General features: G+C 38.7%; 1 protein-coding gene across 2 annotated transcripts; it reads left to right on the top strand.

The window, feature by feature from the left end:
• The first annotated feature begins 296 nt into the window (after window positions 1-296).
• btbd3b (BTB (POZ) domain containing 3b) lies at window positions 297-10,443 on the top strand. Of its 2 annotated transcripts, XM_084391803.1 has the most exons (5): window positions 297-671; window positions 912-1,164; window positions 2,515-2,605; window positions 4,861-4,979; window positions 7,253-10,443. In XM_084391803.1, exons 2-5 carry the CDS (start codon window positions 1,028-1,030, stop codon window positions 8,283-8,285), a joined length of 1,380 nt encoding a protein of 459 aa, XP_084247929.1. In that variant the 5' UTR covers window positions 297-671; window positions 912-1,027; the 3' UTR covers window positions 8,286-10,443. The 2 variants fall into 2 exon arrangements, with proteins under 2 accessions (XP_084247929.1, XP_084247928.1); XM_084391802.1 differs by having other exon boundaries at window positions 297-1,164.
• The last annotated feature ends 5,020 nt before the right edge of the window (window positions 10,444-15,463 follow it).

The raw sequence follows: 15,463 nt of genomic DNA, 5'->3' as shown, positions 1-15,463 counted from the left end.
TGTTCTCACATGAGTTCCCATTTCCTTCACACTCTTTATATATTTAATGACTTTTATTACGTTATAAATATTAATCAACAATAGGCTGCTAAGGGAGATGCTGAAGATCAGAATGCATCATTCTAAGAGGAAAGGGGCAGGCACTTTAATCAAAGAGGTCTTAGCATATTCTAGTAGGAGCTGCGCATGGCGGCTGCAGCCAATCGTGGCTCTCAAGAGTGCTTATTGGCTGGGCTGTGGGGGATGTCTGGCTTCCATCGGTAGGGGGTTACTCTCTCTCCGCTCCATCCGTCCATTCAGCCCCCACAGTCAGCAAAACACTCGTCAGAGCGCAGGTCCACAGCAAGAGAATCCTGCAGAGCTCCGTGGATGTGTGATGTGTGTGTGTATGTGTTCAGAGTGTCAGGAGGAGAGAGAGACAGCGTGGACTAGCTGCTTCTGAACCACTGCAGGAGCACTAAATCTGGGACTGTCACAGATACTGAAGGAGAGAGAGAGAGAATACATTGAAAAAAGGACGTTTATCTAGCACCACAGTTATGGAGACTCATCTCTGCGGTCCACCAGCGGATCAAACTAGAAGCAAAGGACAGAAAAGTCAGCCGCCGTATTGACTTTAATCTTCTGGCGGAAGAAGGAGATTATATTCCCTGACAGTTTGCTCTCAGAAGGTGAAGATTAGGAGTGGATTTTTTTCCTTCTTTCTTTCCTTTTTTCTTCTGTTTCAGTTAATTGCTGTGCTTTTGGGGGGCTTCTCGCCCTCTTCACAAGTCGTCACCTCTCTCAGATCCTTCCTTTCCTTCCCAGCATCTTCTCTGCATGCTTTTACACTGCTCTGCAGGTGAACACACTCATGGTGGATGCCAAGGGAAGGAACATGAAATGTCTGACGTTCTTATTGATGCTTCCAGAGTCAGTTAAGAGCAAGTCCAGCAAAGGCTCCAAAAAGGGGAGTCCCAGCAGCTCGTCCAAGCTGCCCCCTGTGTGCTATGAGATCATCACCTTGAAAACTAAGAAGAAGAAGAAGATGGCAGCGGAGATCTTTCCCACTATGAAGCCGGCGTCGGCCACCACGGTGCAGCAGTACCAGCAGCAGAACTTGAACAACAACAACACCATCCAATGCTGCAACTGGCAGGGTCTCTACTCCACGATCAGGGAGAGGTAGGTCAACTTTTGATGTGTTCAGAGACGGAGACCAGAGACTGGTAACGCAGAGAACATCTGCCGACAAGCAGAGCCTTTATAAAGTGATAGCTGATGCCGTGGGGTCCAAAAGTCTCAGAGCACACATCTGGGACCTAAACCTGCCAATAAGAAGTTTTAGGATTATGAAAATGTAATTAAAGAAATATTCAGCACTATTTCTAGTTCATATCTAATCAAATAAGCACATTTGTGACATGTTCTTGCACATTAAAGCAAGATGCTTTTCTCAAACATATATAACGTTTAAAATATATATATATATATATGAAGAGTTCATATGCAAAAGCCTGAAATCTGAAATTTTCCTCTAGAATGATCATTTTTATCAAGCTCGTATATTTAAGTTCAATAATTTCACTTAAATGGCAATGCAAATTACCTATTAATTGTCATTTAAGTGAAATTACTTAACTTAAATATACAAGATTTATAAAAATGATCATTCTAGAAGAAAATTTCAGATGACATTTAGAGGCTTTTGCATCTGAACTCTTCATATATATATATATATATATATATAGAAAATTTCAAACAAATTGTAATGCTCATAAAATGATTTATTATAAATAAATAACTTATTAAACTGGAGCATTTTCACTGCTGGTTTCAGACTTTTAGAGCACACTGAATATTTGGAAGAATATATTGCATGCACAGTTAAACTCAGGGTTCACTAGGTTCAGGTGTGGGTGTTGAATGCCATTGTTGGAGTGTTATTCAATGGCTCTCTGAGATTGTTTGAGAATGTTCTGAAATGTTAAAATGTCCATTTGTGTGGTTGTCGGTCTCTGTTCTGTCCTGTATGCATTGTCCTAGAGGAGGCAAAAGAAAGGAACAAGTTTTGTTTTATATGCGACGGCTTTGCTCTCTGTCAAAGAGTAATATTTACTTTGTCGTCATGGGAAAGCCCCATGCCGGCCAAAACAAATGTGCGCTCTCGGACCTGGCTTTGTAGTCCCTTTGGAACAGCGTTCCTTATTTACCTACTGCTCCTATGTGGCCGGGACCACAATAATACATGAAGAAGATGCCATTGTAGACTCCCATTTCACAGGGGCCAGGGATTTTCCTGAGAAAGATCCTGTTCTATTCTGAATGTTTTCAAAATGAACAAGATTTAGATTTTCCTACTTCCCAACAGAATAAGAGCATTTTTAAAGTTGATAGTCATTTCCTGTTAAAGAAAATTCCTTTATGTCTAAAGAAATACAGAAACATGGATTCACCTCTTGCTTATAATCAAGTAGGAATGTTTCTCTGTTTTTTAATCTAAAAACGTCCCCCCCCAAATCGTCTCTTTTGCAGAAATTCTGTGATGTTCAATAATGAACTGATGGCTGACGTTCACTTTGTTGTCGGTCAATCCGGAGGGACTCAGAGGCTCCCGGGACACAAGGTAAGACCTACTGACCTGCACTACACTGTCACCTCAGCATTACAAGAGAATATAATCAGGATTTAGAGTTTGCGATGTGCTTCACTGCTGTTGTGCTTCAAGTCTTTATCTTGTTTTCAGTCTAGCCGGCCATGTGCCTTTCTGAGACACTCCTAAATTATTGATGTAAATCAGACAGAGGTGGGGAGAGTCTTTTGACAGAGAGATGTCTGTCTTTTGCTCATATGGATTTATACTGAATTCATTAATCAGACTTTGTGCTCAAAGTTCCTTAACTGTACAAAAGCACATGCAAATTGTTTTAGTATGTGAATAAAGTGCTTTTATTTATGCACACTGTGGCTGAATCTCCCAAAGGTTTTTCTGAATAAGCTGCTTAATTGTTGCTTGGTAAAATGAAAGTGTCCGATTTTGACAACACAAAACACGTTCGACCGATCTGTTTCAAATAATGTTTCAACATCATACCCTATTGTAATATTAGTGCATATATAGTGATCTAACTCAATGGTTTTCAGACTGAGGCGACAAGGGGTGCTAGGGAATCCATGGAAAATAAAGAATTTTTTAGATGTGACACTATTATGTAACGTTATCATTATGCTGTGTATAAAGACATTTTGGAAATCATGTGATTAATCATGACTATTTTATTCTATCGACAACCATACTTCTAAAAGTAAAAAAAAAAAAAAAAACACACTTATTTATTTGGTGTAGTACATACTAACAAAATGGCTATACAAACGCATAAAAAATTTGAAATGAATGAAAAATTTACAGATAATATTTTCCACATATGACTTTGCAACCCCTTGATCTAATTTATCTCCACTGAGTAAACCCTTTGAGATCTTCTTGGAAAGCAATTGCTTTTTTTCAAAATGTTCATGGCGACTATTGGATTGGCTTTATTATGTATGACATTTTTTTTTAACCTCAGGCCAATTTTAACTGCACCAAAACCCCATTTAAATCGGTTCTTGTTTCACTCTCAGACTTTATTCAAAAAGACAGGGTTAATCTGGTGCCTACAATTCAGGCATGACTCATCTTTTATCCATTTAAGAGGGTAGAACTGAAACCTGTGTATGGCTGATATGTGATGCTTTATAAAGCTCACTTAAGCAAGGGCATTGTATTGCTTTGCTGCATGGCCACAGCCAATATTGCAATGGGCCATGAAGAGTTATTACAGAGCACCTTTTTTTTATGATGTCCATTTGGCTGGCGTTCAGATATGCATTATCATTTTTATTTGCGAAGGTTATGTTTGCTTCTAGGAAAGGCATGCGAGTGCTTTGTAAAAATTACTCTCGCCATTTATTTGGTGCTCCTTAAAGTTACAGTATATTTGCTATGGGCTTTTCACATGAGGGATCCTGAGGGAGAAAAACACACGTTTACTGACGCAGCAATAAAAAGGACAAACTAAAGTTCTGAAAAAAATCCTATGTGAGAGTAATGCTAAAATGAATTGTAAATATTCGCTCCTGCTCATGTTATATAATGTATCTGCATTGCTGTGTTGGCCTCTGATTTCATCATTAGCTACGTGCACCCATTAGCATCAGCGAGATAACTTTTAGCTCCAGCAGCCACTTTCACACCATTGTGCAACACTCCTTGATTCGGAGGGAAAAGCAAATGCCATTCACAAGAATGGCACTCACGTGTCTTGTAAACCCAGGGGGAAATTACAGCAGTAATTAAGCATCGGTCTTTGTGGGTGAAATTTTGTGTGTGCTTCACGCTCAAGTGACTCCAGGGGAATGGGATCAAGCCGAAATTTAAAACAGCCAAGCGTTACCTTTACAATGCAATCGACTCAGAAGAAAGAAACCCTGAAGGGCAACTTGTGAGGAATTAAAGATCGCTAGCTGTGCCTTTCTGATTCAGGTTTATTATAACAATCACCTGCTACCTGCAAGGTTCTTTTGATAAGTGTGAGGAGAATAATCAGGTTTTTTTGTTAAAGCGAAGAGAGACTTTAGTGTCAGGTCATGAAATTGGGTCACTTTGGAAAAATAGAGACTGAACAATAGCAGAACAGTATGAAACCTTTTCCATTTACACCACATGTGTCCTTCAATACAAAGCTGATTTGATGGGTTTGCACTGTTTTCTGATTTTTTGAAAATCACTGCTCATGTAAATTAAAATAAACTGACGGATACTATAGCTCCTTATGCTAATCTATAAAACAAGTCATGTCAAATTAATTTATACACTATATACATATTTTTTCTCATTAGTATGTCCTTGCTGTGGGAAGCTCTGTTTTCCATGCCATGTTCTATGGAGAGTTGGCCGAAGACAACGATGAGATCCGTATCCCTGATGTGGAACCTCCAGCCTTTCTGGCTATGCTTAAGTAAGACTCCTTTTGCAATTGCACCTTATCTGTCTGGTCTGTGCTGGCTGACCCTTTCCTCATCTGCCTGGTTAAAACATTATTATCTTCCTGCACAGATTATTTAGTTATTATTGTTTTCAATTAAGCGCAGGAGTGAAGAAAATTGTTCTCTCTGATCTAAGTACCCCTCTTTGGACTTCTTCCAAAAGGTTAATCGACTACATCGACATGTAATTTCTTTAGAGCGGACGATTCAAGACCATTAAAAACTATATGGCCTTTGGAAGGAGATTTGTCTGATTGAAATCAACTGTGCAATTAGCTTCATTTGAATACATTTAAGATACCAAATATTTTAATTTGACTTCTTAAATGTCATTTTGAATTGAGTTCTCAGATTATTTAAGTTCAAAAAGCTCCCTAGCATGACTTCATGGGGCAAATTTATGAAAAAGTTGCGCCACTCATGGTATTTCTGCACAGAAATCGACATCTTATTCATTAACCACAGCAATTCAGTTCAACCAGGTTCTAATGTATAGTGTATTTCTGATTTGCCTAATTTCTTTAAGTGCTAGTTAACTGTATCTCTGCAAAAAAAAAAAAAAAACCCTGCTCAAACCAGCCTTCAGCTGGCCTAGTAGATGAGACTTGTAGAACTAAATGGCATGGTTGCTTCAGCAAATGTGTTTTATTTAACGCCACTTGCTGGATGTTTCATTTCCAAAGTGCCACCATATGTACAATAACCATCGTAATAAAAACGTTGCCAGATTTCACGGTTTCAGATGAAACTCAACATGTTTTTAGCACCATTCATTGGATATTTTACATTGAGAGTATAGCAAACCGTGCAAGAATCATTTTGAAGAAATGTTGCCACATGCATATTTTTTCCCAATGAGTATGCGTTGGTATCTCCAGAAAGGCTATTGCTTATTCCCAAAGTCTTTTATATATATCAGTGTGAACTCTGAATACTAATGGCACTAGATACTTAAATGTTATATAGAACTGTAGCTTAAACATGAAGAAAATAAATAATGAAGTGAGCTTAGCTTGTCCGCCTCTCAGAGGGCTTAGGACCATGACAGAAGATCTGATAGATCTTAGCTCATGCTTACCCATTTCTCATGAGAGTCCTTCTGTGTTCTCCACTCTCTCTCTCTCTCTCCTCTTGCGCTGGCTCATCTTTCACTCCCTCCATCTCTTGAGAGAGATTTTTGTTCTCTCTCCCTCCGTGTCTTTCATCCCTCCTCCCCCACTCTCATAAAGAAGTGTGAATGCTGTCTTTTGGTTTGCCGAAGACTCCCATATAACATTGTGTTTACTATGCTACTTCTATATAGGTTATCGCTTCTAGCCCAGAATGCATTACAGGACATAGTATTAGATTTGCAGAAGATCTGCAGACTGCATCACAGTGTGATCAATTCAGCCTAACATCTGTTCCCAAGGACACAATCACAAGCCAAGTTCATTCCTATTCCACAAAGTTGTGGATATTGTCAGAATAGTGCTTTTTGTTATAAAGAGGTGTCGCAAAATATAGTATTTCCATTCCCAGTACAGCTTTTCTTTGACCAAAGACACATTGTGGTTCATGCTGGTAGCACATAATAAAATAGTAGCTTCTAGCTGGGCCAGTAATATCAGCCTATAATGCATCCTACAGTCTCTCACGCATTCACCGTGAGACTCACGCAATTGACACTTTGCACACGCTCTCACGCCACACATCCATTTTCTCACGCACAGAAAAATCGCGAAGCAAAGAGGACACGGACACCGACAGACTAGACAGAGCAGGTTACTTAGGCCAACTTGTGATGTAAAAAAAATCTCAGCTCTCAGATTCTGTCAATTTTTTTACGAAATTCAAATAAATACCATTTTGGCGCTTGTAAATGTGTCGTGACAGATCCCGAGCGGCATCTCTACTAGCTAATAGTAAATAAACCCGAATGAACAATGTTGAAAAATACAGTACAACTTAGCGAAATGTATATTCCTCATACATAATATCGATCAATCAGGGTTTTTCAATCGCGGAAAGGGGTCAATGAAACAGCTGGAGAACAATTATGTCACATTTACCTCAGGAAAGCCATTTAATGAACATAATTTAGGCTATAGCACGTTACCCCCCCACCCCCATCTCCATCCCCCCATAATTCTCACTCCATGCTAAACTCAAAAGTTGCCAGCTATGACTACATCTATTTTAAATGACTACGGCAGATGATGGCTAACCCTTTTTGGCTAACCCTGATTTTTTGTCTGTTTATCAGGTACATTTACTGTGACGAAATTGACTTGAGTGCAGACACCGTACTGGCAACATTATACGCAGCCAAAAAGTACATAGTCCCACACCTGGCTCGGGCCTGCGTCAACTTCTTGGAAACTAGTTTGAGTGCAAAGAACGCATGTATTCTTCTGTCTCAGAGCTGTCTGTTTGAAGAGCCAGACCTAACGCAACGCTGCTGGGAAGTCATTGACGCTCAGGCTGAGCTGGCACTTAAGTCTGAGGGTTTTTGTGACATTGACGCTCAGACCTTGGAGAGCATCCTCAGAAGAGAGACTCTGAACGCTAAGGAGATTGTAGTGTTTGAAGCGGCACTAAGCTGGGCAGATGCCGAATGTCAGCGGAGGGAGATGAACACAAGTATCGACAACAAACGCAAGGTATTGGGCCAGTCCGTCTACCTGATCCGTATCCCAACCATGGGTCTTGATGATTTTGCAAACGGTGCAGCGCAATCAGGAGTGTTAACGCTGAACGAGACCAATGACATTTTCTTGTGGTACACGGCGGCTAAGAAACCCGAGCTGCAGTTCGTCAGCCAACCTCGTAAGGGATTGACGCCACAGAAGTGCCACCGCTTCCAGTCGTGCGCCTACCGCAGCAACCAGTGGCGTTATCGCGGACGCTGCGACAGCATTCAGTTTGCCGTCGACAAGCGGGTGTTTATTGCCGGTTTCGGGCTTTACGGCTCAAGCTGCGGATCTGCTGAGTACACCGCCAAGATCGAGCTCAAACGGCAAGGGGTCGTCTTGGGAACCAACCTTAGCAAGTACTTTTCAGATGGATCCAGCAACACCTTCCCTGCTTGGTTTGAGTATCCGGTTCAGATAGAGCCTGACACTTTCTATACGGCCAGTGTGGTTCTGGATGGAAATGAACTGAGTTATTTTGGACAAGAGGGTATGACGGAAGTTCAGTGTGGGAAGGTGACCTTCCAGTTTCAGTGCTCTTCGGACAGCACCAACGGCACAGGTGTGCAAGGCGGCCAGATTCCAGAGCTCGTTTTTTATGCCTGAGTTTCCCCTGAGAAAACAAAAAACTGCCCACCTTTCCAGAGTGAAATAGCTTTACAATATCCGTTTTTCTATTACATGGCAGAATTCAACTCCTCCAATGATGCCAGCTCAAGCAAACTGAGGCATAACAGGCATTACAAGGGTTTTGTTTTGAGCTGTTAGTGTTTTTTTCGGGGCTGTCAAACCGTAAACAGTGAATTAAATATTTTATTCTGTGCTCTGAACAACGCTGCACCTGTTTGCAAAGAAAATCTAATTTTAATGGTATGGGAGTCGTTGTCTAAGCTCCTAATTGGATGCCACAGCCAGGCTGTTGCTCATTATCTTAATTGATTTAAAATATCTGATTCATTTAATTTGAGAGGGGACATTGTGCATTGTACAGTATATATTTAAATGTGTGAAGTAAATTATAAATATATATATATATATAAATATATTATATTATCACTTCATGGCTACATCTACTGTTTACAATGACTACGCCATGTTAGTGAACGCTTGCACATGTATATTGTAGCAATAGTGAACAAATTTCTCATGATAACAGTCTAACAGATAACGTCTAACTCCAGCATTTCTCCACATCACGATTCAAGGCAATCCAATACCTAACACCAAAGTCACCATAACTACTTTTTGGTCAGCATCATCAAGCACAGATTGTTTAGAATAATGACATCATTTAGATTTAGAAACATCCCTCCATTATAAAACCTACAAAATGTTTTGAGCTTGCACTGGAATAAACACTTTTCATTTCAAAGTCTTTAACCCTACAGTAGACCTTAGTCAAGGTACATGTTGTATTTAATGTTACGGAAATGAAAACAAGGGACATGTTCTGTTCAATGAGTTATAAAATTTTTAAATTCAACTTTGACAACAACAAAAAAAAAAGAATTAGACATGGCATAAGACCTAAAGACAGGATTTTGGACTGTACATCTGTCCCAAACTGTTTTCTTCTCAGAAGATTAATATAGCCTGACTGAGGTTAGAATCAAATGTACAGTGAATGTTGTATTATATTCAGCAGAATCAACATCATAAATGTTTATCTTACAATATCTCTGGGTTCTATGAAACATGGCTTATTTGAGTAACACAGTTCACCAGTTTGAAGTCTCTTTCATGCCAGTTTTGTAAAGTGCACTAAGAAACTAACACATATACATTACAGTTAATTCAGCTGAAATAACAGGTTACATATTCACAGCATCACCATCACACTATGTGATGTTTTGGGAAATTGTGTCATCATTTCCTCCTCTATAAGTGTTGTGTTCGTGGCTAATTAGCAGCATAACTAGCTGTCACTCAACAAACCTGTCTTCACGCTACTTAATGGGATGTTGTCAACTAACATTATATCACATTTTTGCAAAGGCAAGATATTTCAAACATTCTATTTTGTCTGCTTTGGCCTGTAATTACCGGCATTGGGGTTTCCCCCCTTTATTTTCTTTAAGGTGTCAAAGTGGCAAGAGTGCAGAAAGCTAATTCTATTCCGTGTAGAACTTTTAGTGACAGACATATTAACGATGAGCAGAAGGCAAATAACTGATCTTTACACTGATCTAGAAATGACCAGTCACATTTGATCAAAACACTGATATAATCTAATATCACACACAAAGTGAACAAAACATTAGGGTTATATAGATCACCAACAAGGTGCACTTTGAAATGTGCTTTAACATCAATGTTTATACATGCAAATCAATTAAAATGTGTCACGTTATGGATTTTTGTGTCACGATTTTATTAACGTCATGTTTTTATTTAAGTGAATTTACCCATCACATGAGCTACTTTAATCTTTGTGCACTACTTAGAAGAGGTCATTGATGGTGCTCGCTGTGTGTTTATAACACTTCAGTGAATGTGTATAAAGCATATGTTTGTGTGTTACAGTACAGAGAGACTTATGAATGTGTATGACAGATGAACATGCAAATAAACTTAAGCAGTTCTATCATGACATCCAGAATTACTTTCAATATTTATTTTTTTCTTTTACAGTAAACAACTTTTTAGAGTTGTTCTGCCCAGAGTTTTGATTATTATATCTAATGTGTTTACATGATGAAAATGCACATCCCTTTTGGAAAAGTACATGTTTTTCCTTCAGCAGTTTGCAATATAAAGATTTGATCCGCCAGATATGGATGCAGAAATAAAGCTCACAGGTACACATTTCATCACATACTGTGGTTACAAATAAGGCATGAAAAAAGGCATGTTTAATATATTCAGCATAAACACTGTATAAAAAGTCCATAAATAATACATAGATGCTTAGAATCTAAAAAACTAGAATAAGAAATTGTGAAATAAAAATACTGTGTAACATTTTTTTTTTTTTACATTTAAAGGTGCAGTAAGCAATTTATGAGAAACACTGTTGATATTTAAAATTGACACCCAAACAAACATACCTCTCCCTCCATTGCCCCCAAAATAATGAACACGCTATGCAACACAGGCAACCACTAACAGCTGGTGCAAGTATGGATGAATTATCTGTGATCCAACAACAACAGCATATATTGGTTCTGTGAAACGTTCCTCACCTTTGTCAATGTTGAGCCAATGAGTTACTCACGTATACGCACAGAAACAAAGCAACCTTGGTGTCCGTTTTCAGGCCGCCCCGCTCTCTAACGTCTTTCCAGCGCTTTCCAATATTAATGCGGATTCTAGCTCTTGCCTGATCGTGATCCTCCTTCTTCCAATTATATTCATCTGACCTTTTCCTCTTTGGTAATATCTGAGCTATTTATCTTTCTACAGTCTTTCTACAAATGTCCCGCTTGCTCACTGTCTCCTCCCCCTCATAAGCGGATACGCCTCCTATTGCTGATTGGCTAAAAGTTTGTTTTGGTGCTCAGTGGATCAGTTTGATTCCCTTTGTTTTTTGTCCTATTTACACAGTCAGGACTATGAAGTTGAACTAGAGAATGTAAATGTGTACCTTGAGATGCAATGTAAGTCGCTTTTGTAATTGTAAAACTGCATAAATGTAAATGTAAAATGTAACTATACAAACACTATACAAACACTTTTTTCTTCCAGCACACACACACAGAACAGACATCTAGCAAATATTCAAAAAATTGTTTGTGTTGATTAAAATTGTCAACGTTTCTCTGAAATTGCTTACTGCACCTTTAATGTCAAATTGAGATGTTTTAGTAATATACAAAGTCTGACTTGATCACTGAGCTTTGATAAATTCCACACAGTATGTTTTGCGACCAAACATATCATCAGAATTATTAATTGTTTTACCCTGTTGCTAATACGTTCATGCAATATTTTTAATTGTCCACAAAGACAGCAAGATACATGATGGTAAGAAGCCTGGTGTTCTGGGTTTACAGACTGTCAAAGCCATCCCTGGCAAATGCAGATGATATATTGAGCTCTAAATTACAGTTCAGTCAGCTAGCAGAGGACAGGTAGAATAGAAATCTGCAAAGGAGGATGGAAAGAGTGGACAAAACATGCGGCTCTTTGCAATGCAACATTCATCTTCTTAACTATAGGACATTATCAGTAACAATGCAAGCCATGGGATATTTGTAGGATCACTTTACTGCTTATGATAAAACTAACCCTAGTGTCCCAGACCACCATTCATCACAGAGGAATACAAGCGCGTTCATCAACTATGCTTCTAGATGTGTGCCATAATGCATAATGCGAATTTTATGAGGTGGCTAATTCGTACTAATTCATACTAGGCTACCTTACTCGTATGAATTCGTAAAATTTTTGCTAAATCGTACATGTTTTAAAAGTTGCCAAATTCGAATGAATTCGTACGAATGACCGACCACTGACCCCGCCCCTAAACCTACCCATCACATGGGTTTAGACAAATCGTAAGAATTCGTACGAAAGCCACCTTTTAAAGGGGTCATATAATGGTACATGCACTTTTACAAGTTGATTGTACTGAAATGTGAGTTGGCAGTGCCTGTACACAACCATCATAAAATGATAAAAATCCATCCAGTGTTTTTTTTTTTTAAATTACGGCATGTTTTCTATGTACGACGTTCTCAATATAATTCATAATCCCACGTTTATAATGAACAACGCGTTATGGTTATTGTATTATTACAAACTATGTACGCAGGTGTTAAAGTTAACGTGGTAATACTACACTAAGCTTACTTTTGTCGATGGTTTATAACAGTGTCTGTTACTGATTAAGAAGTAATGTAAAAAAAACAACTGCATGAAGATGAATGGTAACACAAAAATCTTATGCCGCTTTTCCACTGCATGGTACGGTACGGCTCGGTTCGGTACGGCACGCTTTGGCGCTTTTCCACTGCATGGTACGGTACGGCTCGGTTCGGTACGGCACGCTTATGGCGCATTTCCACTGCATGGTACGGTACGGTACGGCTCGCTTCGGCTCGCTTTAAATGGTACCACCTCTGTTGAGGTTCCAAGCGTACCGTACCGGTACTAAAATGTGACGTGAAAACACTGAAGATCACTGATTGGTCAGACAGAATCGTCACTACCAGTGTCATTGTATTTGCGACACGAGACCATGCACGAGACAAACCCGCTAGATTTAAATAGCCAGTAGACAACAGCCAACGCTGTAGTGTCTTGCAGTTAAAAAGTTTCTTGTAAACTGTTTCTTGCAGTCAGGGGCGGCGCCGGATAATTTTTAACGCATGTGCTGAGGGCACACACACACATATGTGTGTGTGTATATATATATATATATATATAATTAATAAATGAGCAAAACTTGGCCACAAAATATTTAATATTCAATTATTTTAATGATCACAATTAAAGTTTTAATTTTATTAAATTGAACAAGCGCAAAATTCAGCATTCAATCAAATATTCAAAAAGACTTAATAATAATAATGTTATTTCTCTCTATAGGCGCGTTTACTACGAATATGGCGATCGTCAACTTCATCTTTGCCATGCACAGACAGAAAACACTATTTTATAAATAAAAATCACTGCACGCGTCCCCGGATTTACAAACGCACATCTTGCTTGTTGCATGCACATTATGTCGAAATAACGAGATATTATGTTGAAATAACATTATTATTATTAAGTCTTTTTGAATATTTGATTGAATGCTGAATTTTGCGCTTGTTCAATTTAATAAAATTAGGCCTATATATAGCCTATATACAGTATATATATACTATTAATAAATGAGGCCATAAACCTTGGCCACAAAATATTTAATATTCAATTATTTTAATGATCACAATTAAAGTTTTAATTTTATTAAAACGCGTGCACTGATTTTTATTTATAAAATAGTGTTTTCTGTCAGTGTCTGTCTGTGCATGGCAAAGATGAAGTTGACGATCGCCATATTCGTAGTAAACGCGCCTATAGAGAGAAATGCACATAGGCCTAATGGATTACATAAGAGAGTAGCCTATTTCTTTTTGTTTTGAATTATTTCGTTTAAAGACATTTCAAGCTTTGTGTATTTGAGGATGAGATGCGCTCCAGTTAACGTACAATGCAAGTGACCGCTCGGGCGCCTCAATGATTAAATTGTCTATTTTGCATCTTATTCAATCCAGGCAATTGTTTGATGAAAAAATTATTAAAATTAAGATACAATTTATACAAAACGAAATTCACTTTAAAGAAATGCTTTCTACAAAACAAAACTTAATGAAGTGGTCAAAATTATGTCTGACTCGCTCCATGTCTCTCTACTCGTGCTGTTCACTTTTCATCAACATAGGCAGATGGAAAAAAAATAACATAACATTAACTAAATGCGCTTTTTTAATGGCAGTTACACATTAGGCCTAGACTTTCTATTTGTAAAGATTGCTGCACATTCATTTAATTCTGAATTTTGCACACACAAGTTGAAAGGCATTTGTTCAAATCAAGTTCACGGATAATTGTGCGTGCATTTATTAATCATTATGATACTAAAATCATAAAGTAGGCTATGCTATGTACAAAAAATCAGATGAGCCCAGAATATGAACGCAACGTTTAATTACACGTTAAGAATTTTCCTTCCATATAGGAAACCATTATAAGAACGTTTAATTTAAAAACATCCACATGCCGAGAATCAAGAGCACCATCCCCTGTGTTGTGCGTTTGAAATGTGGCGCGTTTACGATGATGTCATGGCAGTAGAGGCGGCAACTATAACGATCAGTCCCACCCATTTTGAAGCGGTACTAACTGCAATGGAAAAGCAACCGAGCTAAAGCGAACCGAACCGTGCCGTACCGAGTCGAGTCGTACCACGCAGTGGAAAAGCGAAGCGAGCCGAACCGTTCCGCGCCGAGTCGAACCGTACCGAGCCGAACCGTGCCGTACCATGCAGTGGAAAAGCGCCATTAGGTGTCCTTCAACTACTGTTAGAAACATTCCTGCCGTGACCTCATGTCAGTGCTTCAGCTCTGACAGTTGTACCTAACACTGCATAGATAACATTAAGCATCACTGACAAGCCTACATTTACCGAAAACAATTTTTTCATGACCATTAGCTGTAACATCAATCTGTCAATGAACTAACGAATACATCAGTAAACAAATAGCGTTTTTATTTCACTACTCTACCCTGCCAGTACAAAGATAGATCAAAGTGACATTACGTTAACCAACCATTCAGAAACGCCATGTTCAAGCCTTAATTGTAGAACTTCTTCGGGGCCGTCATCTTGTTCCGGGTCCGACTCCGGTTCAAATTGATACGGTTGCACAGTGTCCTCAGAGACTCCCGCTGCCATTCTTCAAAATATACCCTCAACTGTTGTCAAGGCAACACTCCACCAACCACCCCACAGAACAGAGGGGCAGGGTGAGCAAAGCTCATTATCATTTAAAGACACATGCACTTAAACGGCGTGCTGAAAACAGAGCTGTTTTTGACCAGGTAAAATGAATGTTTTCTTACAATACTAATGAGAATTTTTAATTAAAGTATATTACAAACTTTTAATTTAGACCCTAAAGAATCATATTAGCTTGCAATAATGCAAGCTTAATCCTATTAAAATGGCATTATATGACCCCTTTAATCACTTGTACAAATTCCCTACGAATTATTCGTGAGATAGCGTTGAATATCCTGAAGTCAATGGGTTTTTTGAATGGGTTTTTGGTTAAGTGCCTAAAATAAGGTATGGTTAA

The sequence above is a fragment of the Rutilus rutilus genome, assembly GCF_951802725.1.
Source record: "Rutilus rutilus genome assembly, chromosome: 20".
Taxonomy (NCBI): Eukaryota; Metazoa; Chordata; class Actinopteri; order Cypriniformes; family Leuciscidae; genus Rutilus; species Rutilus rutilus.
Note: the sequence above shows the minus strand (reverse complement) of the source record. Positions and strands in the feature narration are given on the sequence as shown.